The sequence below is a fragment of the Podarcis erhardii genome (assembly GCF_964252035.2).
Source record: "Podarcis erhardii genome assembly, chromosome: 12".
Classification (NCBI taxonomy): domain Eukaryota; kingdom Metazoa; phylum Chordata; class Lepidosauria; order Squamata; family Lacertidae; genus Podarcis; species Podarcis erhardii.
In genome coordinates, this window is record NC_138513.1 from 40,410,406 (window position 1) to 40,420,554 (window position 10,149).

The window sequence follows — 10,149 nt, forward strand, 5'->3', positions numbered from 1 at the left end:
GCTCACTGAAACATTAGGAAGCTCCACCTAAACATTAGGAAGAACTTCCTGACAGTAAGAGCTGTTCGACAGTGGAATTTGCTGCCAAGGAGTGTGGTGGAGTCTCCTTCTTTGGAGGTCTTTAAGCAGAGGCTTGACAACCATATGTCAGGAGTGCTCTGATGGTGTTTCCTGCTTGGCAGGGGGTTGGACTCGATGGCCCTTGTGGTCTCTTCCAACTCTATGATTCTATGATTCTATGAAACACAAAGTAGTCAGATATGAGAAGGGATCAAGGCCTCTATAAAGTATAAGCTGCACCTTTAGGCGGTCCAGCTTTCTTCCTTTCAGCAACGTAATGGATGGTCTGTTATGTCATGGTTGCCACTGGTCAATGTCAATGTCTGTTAAGTTGTGGGCGAACATGTCAGACGACACAGTGATTCTTTAAACAGCTCTTCTTTATTCAGATGCCAGAACAGAACTAGGCTGAGGAGCTCAGTCAGCCTGCTTATATAGAGCTCCAGAACAATGCAACTGTTGCCATTTTCTAAAACTATCCAATCACTGAACATCACTTTTCGATCCTTCATTTGCATACAAAACTATCCAATCACTGAATGTCACTTTTCGATCCTTCATTTGCATAACTATCTACAGTACCCCCCTGCTGGCCCAGGGTGAGAACTTCAGTACATAACAATGCCGAATCCAGCATCGCCTGAGCTCTGCGAGTGCAGCTTTCTCCTGATTGAAGTGCAGAGTGTTTGAGTGACATTCGCAGGGAAACCAGAATGCTTGTTTACAAAGCTATTGTACTACCAACCCTACTGTATGCTTGTGAAACATGGACTACTTATAAACACCATCTCCAACTCCTCCATCAACGTCTCCAAAAATTTTACACATCACTTGGGAAGACAAGTGAACTAATGCCAGTGTACTGGAAGAAGCAAAGATCACCAGTGTCGAAGCAATGATTCTTCAACATCAACTTTGTTGGACTGGTCATGTAGTTCAGATGCCTGATTATCGCCTTCCAAAGCAACTACTCTATTCCGAACTTAAAAATGGAAAGCGTCAACAAAAGAGGTTTAAAGACTCTCTCCAGGCAAATCTAAAAAAATGTAGTATAAACACCAACAACTGGGAAACACTGGCCTGCGAGTGCTCCAACCGGAGAGCAGCCTTTACCAAACATGTTGTGGGCGTTGAAGATGCTTGAACTCAGGATGAAAGGGAGAAATGTGCTAAGAGGAAGGCATGTTTGGAAAACCCTCACCATGATCAACTTCCACCCGGAAACCTATGTCCCCACTGCAGAAGGATGCATGGATCCAGAATTGGCCTCCACTGTCACTTATGGACTCACTGTTAAGACCGTGTTCATGGACAGTCATGCTCAGCTACGAGTGATTGCCAAAGGAGAAGAAGCAGCCACTGGTTAACAATTGGGAGTCAGAAATCTTTGCTGACCTTTTTCCAGGTGTGTCAATGTGACTAAAATATGGGGGGAGGCAGGGAAGCCTTGCCCAGCATAATTGATCACATGATGTGACACACACACACACCATTTGAATGGCAATGCCCATCAATTTTGGGTGCCCAGCCCCCTGAAATATTTTAAGGGGGGGGGCAAAAGGACCTTGGCCCCTAGGAGTTGACTTGTATACCCCAGAGACCTACACCATCTTTAAAGATATCACTGCTCCACTAATTGTTATTTTTTTACAGGAACATGGAGTTGTGTGTGTGTGTGTGGAGAGGAACCAGTGCCTGAAATTTCCATCCTCTTGACATCCTCTCAAATGGTCTGCTCTGTTGCAAATATTATATTCGTTAATGGAGGAGTGAGTGAGTCCAGGGGTTGTACAACTGTGGTGTCAAGATGACGGGGGTGTCCCTGAGGCGGACAAGGGTTGGCGTGCAAAAGAGAAGCGCATTAAAGATGAGCAATATAGAAAGGTGTGAGATGTAACATAAGCAGTCAAATACAACATTTCCTGTTTGCCTAGAGTGGACATGCAGGGGAGTTCCCATATGGGATGAACTCAAACCCTCTTCTGTAACTCTAAGCTAAAGCCTGCCTTCAGGGATCCAAGTGTGAACTGAAAGGATAGCTGTCAACCTTCCCTTTTTTTGCAGGAAATTCCCTTATTTCAGCGCCATTTCCTGCTGCTTCCCGCTGCTATCCTGGATTGTTAGATATCCCGTAGACTGTCTCCGGGACAGGTGAGGCTACTGATCCCTTATTTTCAAGGCTGCCAATCCCTTATTTTCAAATCTGAAAGTTGACAGCTATGACTGAAAGTGAGTAAATTTATTACTTTTAAAGGAAGACTGTTGTGTCTTTATTCTTTGAGGAGGGAATCAAAGGGGTCTTACCAGGAATCATAGAACTTAAACGAGATTCTAACGAATCTGCAACCAGCTTTCTGCTATTTAAAAGGGGGGATGTACTCTGCTCTATGAACAAACTCCCTAGCTGGAAGAGTGGCAGATGAAGATGATGGAATTTGCAGAACTGGAGAAGCTGACAGGAAAAATCTGAAACCAGCATGCTCAAGTATTCCAAAAGGACTGGAGTAAATTTGTAGGATACCTGAAATATTATTATAAGCAATTAACATCACTAGCAGCGTTGTCTGAAGACCGGTAATGAGAAATTTTCTATATTTATTTGAATTTTGAGCTCTTTTCTAATCAGTGTAATTAGAACTGGAAAACCTACAAAATGCAATGATACAATTTTGAAAGCCATGAGGCGGGAGGGAAGGAAGTGGATAGGCTCTGAAAAGCCAAAGCGGTAAAGTGGATAATGGTGATGTGAATGTATAATAATAATAATAATATCTTTAATACGGTCAATGACCAGAAAGCAATTTATAAATGAAATACGACATTATAAGCAGTATTGCGCTACAAATAACAGTGGAAATATGGTCAGTTCACAGAATTGGTGCTTATATTTATGACCAGGTTTCGTCTGTTAAGGTCTTAAGAATTAAATTCAAATGTCGCTATTTAATACTAAATGGAAAAACAGTGAGGCGAAATGATCCTCTTTTTTTGTGGGGAGGGGGGGGGGAGCGACAAGCGAGGGACTTCGCTGCTTCACGTAGGAGCGGGGGTGGGGTGGGGCGCGCGCGCAGGGAGATCCTTCGGAGTGACGAAAGAAGGGGGAATCCTCGCCGGCTGAGGGAGAGAAGGGGAATCCTGTGGCGAAGGAGGAGGGAGTGACGGCGAGAGAACGGAGCGCGCCGCCCCCCCCCCTCAGAAGACCCCTCACTCCACTCGCGCCGGGCGCAACGAGGCTGAGGCGGCTCCGGGCGCAGCGCGCGCGCCAGAGAAGAAGCGGCTCGAAGTCGCTCCCGGCGCCCGCCTCGCTCGCTCCCACCCACCCACCCAGCCAGCCGCTCGTCTCCTCCCCGCTTTCCCGCCCTCTCTCCGCCGGGCCGGGCGGGGGGGGGGAGAAGCGTGCTCTCTCTCTCTCCGCGTTTCCCTCATGGCCACGAGCCGCGCCATGCAGCCTCCCCGGGTGCTGCTCTAAGCCATGCCGCCGCCGCCGCCGCTGGCGCTGCTCCTCCCGGCGCTGCTGGCCGCCGCCTTGGCGCCTCCGTGCCGAGGCTGGTCCGCTGCGGAGTCCGAGCTGGCGCTGCCGCCCCTCAACGCCTCTTCTTCTTCTTCTTCGGCGCCCTTGGCGGGCTCCTCGGGAGGGCGGGAAGAAGCGCGCCCCACTGCCACGGCGGCCCCTTCGCCCCACCGCCGCCCTCCGGCGCCTCAGCAGCAGCCGCCGCCGCCGCCGCCGCCTCGCGAGGACCCTCCGTGCAACATCAGCGTGCAGCGCCAGATGCTGAGCTCGCTGCTGGTGCGCTGGAGCCCGCTGGGCTTCCAGTGCGACCTGGTGCTCTTCTCCACCAGCGGCCCCGGCGGGCGCGCCTTCTTCTCGGCCGCCTTCCACCGCGTGGGGCCGCCGCCGCTGCTCATCGAGCACGTCGGGCTGGCGGCCGGCGGCGTCCAGCAGGATCTGCGCCTGTGCGTGGGCTGCAGCTGGGCCCGGGGCAGGCGCGTGGGGCGCCTCCGCTCGGGGGTCGCCAACCCGGCGCCCGCCGCAGCCTCCTCCTCCTCCTCTGCCCTCTCCTCCTCCTCCTCCTCCCTGCCCTCTCCGGAGCAGCAAGGCGACCGGCTGCATTTCTGCTGCCTCGATTTCAGCCTGGAAGAGCTGAAGGGGGACCCCGGCTGGAGGATGAACCGAAAGCCCATCGAGTCCACCTTGGTGGCTTGCTTCATGACGCTCGTCATCATCGTGTGGAGCGTGGCCGCCCTCATCTGGCCGGTGCCCATCATCGCCGGGTTCCTGCCCAACGGCATGGAGCAGAGGAGGAGCGCCGCCGCCGCCTCGGGAAGCACATCTGGAGCAGCTGCAGCCGCCGCCAAATGACCCCCATGCAGTACCGGATGAAACCCCGAAGAGGCCCATCGGCGATCGAAATCTTGCAACCCTCCCAGTGGGATAACACTGAACTCAGAAAGCCATTATCCAAATCAATCTGGGGGCCCCCTAAAAGGCGTGGGGGGCCTGCTCTGCCTATTTCTCAATCCAGCACTGCCTCGCCCCTGCCTCCCTTTTGCTTCTTCCTCCTCCTCGCTTCCTGGTCGAATCCTGGTCGTATCCATTGTCATGGATGCCACCCGTCCCCTCTAGTGGGATAACACTGAACTCTGAAAGCTTGATTTGTCAGTTTCCTTTGAGATCAAATCAATCTTGTTTTGATCTCGGGGCCCCTAAAAGGCGTGGGGGCCCTAGGCCGGTGCCTAACTCTGGCTATTTGGTCATCTGGCACCACTGCCCCATCCCTGCCTCCTTCTCGCTTCCTGATCTAATTCGGGTTGGATCCGTTGCCGTGGATGGGCGTCTGATGTGGGCACTGACCTTGCTATGCTTTTTGGGGGTAGTGTTGAAAAGGAATCTAGTTTGTAGATCACTGCAAAGCCATCTTCTGTTGCTGAAGTGGAGTGCTGAAGAGAGTGGACTTGGGTGGAAATCTTGTAGCTGGGATTTTTGGGGGACCATCCCCCCCTCCCCTGCTCACTTAAGGGAGTTATAGATCTATTTCTGGTGTGCTCAAAGTCATATCTTTTTTTTTTTAGAAAAATGACCAAAACCTGTGTATTGGCTTTATATTTAAAACTCTTTTAAGTCAGTATTTTAGTAAAGACCACACACACACACACAAACCCTTTGCAAGTAGCTGTGAGTCAGAGTACTTATTTGTATATGAATACACTTTTGTCTCTGCAAGATTTTATTTACCAAAAGAGGGAACTTTTTTGGGGCAGGGTTGAAACTTGCTAATACAATATATATTGTTCCTGAAGAACCGGGAGTTGAAACACTCTTTTACAATGTGTGTGTTTCTTATTAGAGAATGTGTGGTTACTATTGTAATTCTGCTGGGTTCTGAATACAGATATTTTTCTTTGTCGAAGCGTTTTAAGACTTTGGTCTGCTTTTCTCAGAGTGGTTGACTTCACAAATCTCAGCACGGAAAAGGCTTAAGACATGTTTTCGCACCCACCCAATATAATTAAACCCTCAGTTCTTCTGTAATGGCAAGTCACAACATTTGAACTCACTTTAACTTCTGATTTATTTACAAGTTCATGGAGTGGCTCAAAGGATTAAACAATCCCTAGTTTCTGGCAGGGACTCACCTATCTTTTATGCTACTATCAATAATAACGCAGTGCAAAAAAAAGCAGGGCATTGTCTTGGTGGGCAACTTAAATGGTGATACACATTGACCTGTGATTGACCCCAAGACACCGCCTAATACCAGATTTAATTTCAAAGTGAGTTTTGCTGCATTCTGTGAAAACTCATTGGCAGTTAACATCTTTGCTCCACCAAACGCCAACAGGACTAGGGCTGTGAGAGACCTCTGTAGTGGCTACCCAGTGAGGACATCCTAACCCTCTTCAACAGCCAGGCGATTCAGCTGCAGAGGGGCATTTGCTGGAGACGAAGAGGACTTAGAAACTTGCTTTCCATTCATGCTTGTATCTATTTTAATTGTTAATTGAATATATACTGTGAGCCACCTCGAGAACTGTTTTTTTTTGGAGAAATAGAATTTAACTTTTTAAAATAGTGTTTAGTTTAAGAGGACAGTCTTTCACTTACTATCCTGTCCTTGGTTTGCCCTCGTACTTTGATAGTGCCATATGCTAACAAGGGATTGCAAGATCGATCCTAGAGTACCTTCTAATAGCACAGCTACGTAAACTGAGAATAGAAACTCCTGGTAGAGAACTGAAGTGTTTTCCCACCCCAGAAAAGATCTTTGCAAGTAGCAGTGAAGGATGGATTCTAACCCTGCTCCTACAAACATGCTTTTTTTGAATTCAGAAACAGCCAAAATTATATGGGTGCGCCTATATAAACACCTCCATATGCATTACAGCGATAATCTGATTTCTATCTGAACTGATATATGTACAACAAAGATGTACAGATACATCAAGCTTCAACAGTTTTGTGTGACTTGACTACATATTGACGACAGCTGGACTGGGATGTTTCTTGTTGTTTAGTCGTCTCTGACTCTTCGTGACGCCATGGACCAGAGCACGCCAGGCAGTCCTGTCTTCCACTGCCTCCCGCAGTTTGGTCCAACTCGTGTTAATAGCTTCGAGAACACTGTCCAACCATCTCGTCCTCTGTCGTCTTCTTCTCCTTGTGCCCTCATTCTTCCCCAACATCAGGGTCTTTTCCAGGGAGTCTTCTCATGAGGTGGCCAAAATATTGGAGTCTCAGCTTCAGGATCTGTCCTTCCAGTGATCACTCAGGGCTGATTTCCTTCAGAATGGAGAGGTTTGATTTTCTTGCCGTCCATGGGACTCTGAGTCAAGAGTCTCCTCCAGCACCATAATTCAAAATCATCAATTCTTCAGCGATCAGCCTTCTTTATGGTCCAGCTCTCACTTCCATACATGACTACTGGAAAAACCATAGCTTTAACTATACAGACAACCTAATCTTCAGACCTGGCAGATCCATTAGTCTATTGATAGTAAGGGAGGCATGTGTTCTTAATTAACCAGATTATAATCTGTCAAGTGTTAGAGCTATTTGCATCCTTCTACCAGAACGTAAGAAAAGCAAGCAATTTGCTTATTTCACATTCTATAATTGAGTTGATTGATCAGCATCCAAAAATTAAAATGGTAGGGTCCCAGGAAATGGCATTTGCTTCAGACTAAATAGACAGATATCCTCCTGGAAGCTTCTAAATTCCGAATGCAAATTATAAACTTGTGTAGTTTTAGGGTACAGTCCAATGAAGTAAAAATGTTGCAGTGAAACTGGACTGTGCTTTTTGAATTTCAAAGGAACAGCACTGTTTGTCACCTACGATTATCTTCCACCTTTCATGGGTAAAACTAACAGCCTGATTTGTTGCATGTTGGAACTTCCATTTAATTTGGTGAACTGCCCGCATTAGTGCTTAGGCTGGAGTGCTAATTACGCTTTGAAATAAAAAACAACCAAATGCCACAATACTTCTGAGTACGTATAAATCCATAGTGTCAGGTTGTAGGTAAGTAAACAATGTTTTGTAGAAGAACACAATGTGAGGCTCAAACCCATGACCCCAAAATTAAGAGTCTTACACTCTACCAACTGAGCTATCCCAGGAAGAGTCAGATCAGTTAGCCTCATCCTGGAAAACCTTGCAAAAAGTGACTTTGTAATCTGGATTTAGAACACTAAAGATTGGCTCAAAACCCACTTGAGTTGATAAAAGTTCCCTAAAGCATGATTGTGCAGATCAAATGCCTGTATGAAAATCACTTTCCTTAAATGGCCCTTCGTTAAAATGACAGCTTAAATTATATTTTGCTCAGTATAAAACAGTATTCCCTGGGAAAACTGGCGTGTCAGCTTACTGAGGGACGACTTGGTGTTGCTAAGCGATATTAAGTTAGAGAGATACAAAATGAGAATGCTAAAGACGATAATAAGCAACAGAAAACAGAAGAACTGTCATTCTTTGCCTTTTTCAAAAGAAAGCAGGCTGGAGGGGAAAGGGCATAAACAGCAAAAAGAAGTGAGAAGTGGGCAGAGAAGATTTGGCGATAAATGTCCTTTCCATCGTCTAACAACAAAACAATACCCTCATCGCCATGGGAGGAGAACTCAGTGAAGCTGGCTGATTAGTATTGAAGCTGCTTTAGACTTCATCCTTTCCATTTCTTTTTTTTTTATTTATTTTTACTGAAGTGTGGCAAATTGCGCTGTTTCAAGAAGAGCACTTTACAATATCACAAATGGCTGTGTGGGCAAAAATATATGGAAATCTCTTGTGATTTTAGGCTTCATTTCAACTGTTTTCTCAGAATAAAGCCTGCCATCTCTCTACTTCCATTCCTTTATTCAGTTCCCACAGTACAGAAGCAGAGGATCACCTCTTTTCTACTGAGTGCAGTAAGTCTAAGCAGGTGTAACGAAGTACAGAATCAGGCACAACCCATGAGAAGCAGCCAAGAGTGGGGATGAACACAGCAGTGTGGTGCAGTGGTCAGGGAGCTGAAATAGGTCCTGGGAGTCCTGGGTTCAGATCTCAGCCATGAAACTGACTGAGTGGCCTTGGGTCAGTCAGTCTTGTCTACCTGGTAAGGCTGTTTTGAGGGCCTCCAACTGTTTTTGGACTACAATTCCCATCACCCTTGACCACTGGTCCTGCTAGCTAGGGATGATGGGAGTTGTAGTCCAAAAAACGGCTGGAGACCCAAGTTTGGGAAACACTGCTTTAGAGGAAAAGTGGAATATAAAAGAAAAGAGGGGTAGGGGATTTTCCATGTAAGGTAGGAACAATTTTGTGCTGTTGTTTTTTTGAAGAAGTGGGCCCTTCCCCTCGCAATCATTATGTCCTGGCTTATTAAGGTTTGAACAGACGGAAGGCAAAACCAGAAGAAAACAAAGCTTATTAAATAAGAGGAAATTGGCTGTATTTATTATAGTAGTTGCCAGCAGGTTCAGTCATGAGTCACGGTCCCATTAAGGTTTATATTGCACACAGCAAAAAGAGAGAACTGTATCTACTTGAAAAGCCTTGTGGACTGAAATGTCCTTGTTGTGGAGGAAATGTCTCGAAGCAGAAGAAGTAAATCAAGACCAAAGAAATACAGCGGTGACAGCGAACAAGCAAACCTAATAACTGCAGTCCCAAGAGAATACTGCATGTGAAAATGTTCAAAAGTATTTTTTTCTATAAAGCAGTTCCCTGAAAAGGAGGTAAGCTGGAGAGTCATAATATGCCAACATCACATTGTCCGTACAATTCTTTTAAGGTGGTGTTGAACAGACCAAGGCAGGGGTCAGCAAACTTACTGCGCCTCGGGCCGGTGTCTCCAGCGCCGATCGCGTGGCGGGCCAGAGGGCGGAGGAGCGCATGCCCATACGCGTATGCACACGGTATTTCCAGCACACTTCCGGGTCGGAGGAGCACCGGAAATAGCTTGTGTGAATGTGCACGGGCTTCCTCCGACCCGGATGTGCACTGGAAATAATGTGCATGCGCACAAGCTATTTCCAGTTCTCCTCTGACCCAGAAGTGGGCAGCCGCACAGCACAGCGCCAGTAAGAGCGGGCGGTGGCAGCGGGGATCGCCGCAGGCCAGATAAACGAGTCCCTCAGGCCTTATCTGGCCCGCGGGCCTTAGTTTGGGGACCCCGGACCAAGGGATCCATGCAATAATTTACTCAGACCCAAGAGCTTGCAGAACAGGCTTTCTTTAAGTGGCACTAGGAAATATCAAGACATAATGAATAAAACCTTTGCTAGGGCTGCCATGTGTCTGGATTTTCTCAGACACAGCTAAGAAATGTGCTTGAAAATGATGTCCAGGTGGATTTTCGCTGACTTGGCAAAATGTCCAGGAAAACCCGGACATATGGCAAGTAGGGTGTTATAAAAAAACACCACCACTGCTACTATGTTCTGTATGTGCCCAAAACAACACAGTCCATCTTTTGTAGATGAGTTAGATTTAACAAGATCGTTTTGTTTTTACTTCATTGGTTGAAGTCTAGCGCGAGGAGTGGTGTTCATATGAAAAATAAAAGAGAATATTCAAGAAAACTTTAAAAGAGTCTTAGTCCAGAATT

General features: G+C 47.0%; 1 protein-coding gene across 1 annotated transcript; it reads left to right on the top strand.

The window, feature by feature from the left end:
* Positions 1–3,460: 3,460 nt before the first annotated feature.
* TMEM158 (transmembrane protein 158) lies at positions 3,461–4,507 on the top strand. Its single transcript, XM_081834703.1, has one exon. It carries the CDS (start codon positions 3,533–3,535, stop codon positions 4,418–4,420), a length of 888 nt encoding a protein of 295 aa, XP_081690829.1. The 5' UTR covers positions 3,461–3,532; the 3' UTR covers positions 4,421–4,507.
* Positions 4,508–10,149: the final 5,642 nt, after the last annotated feature.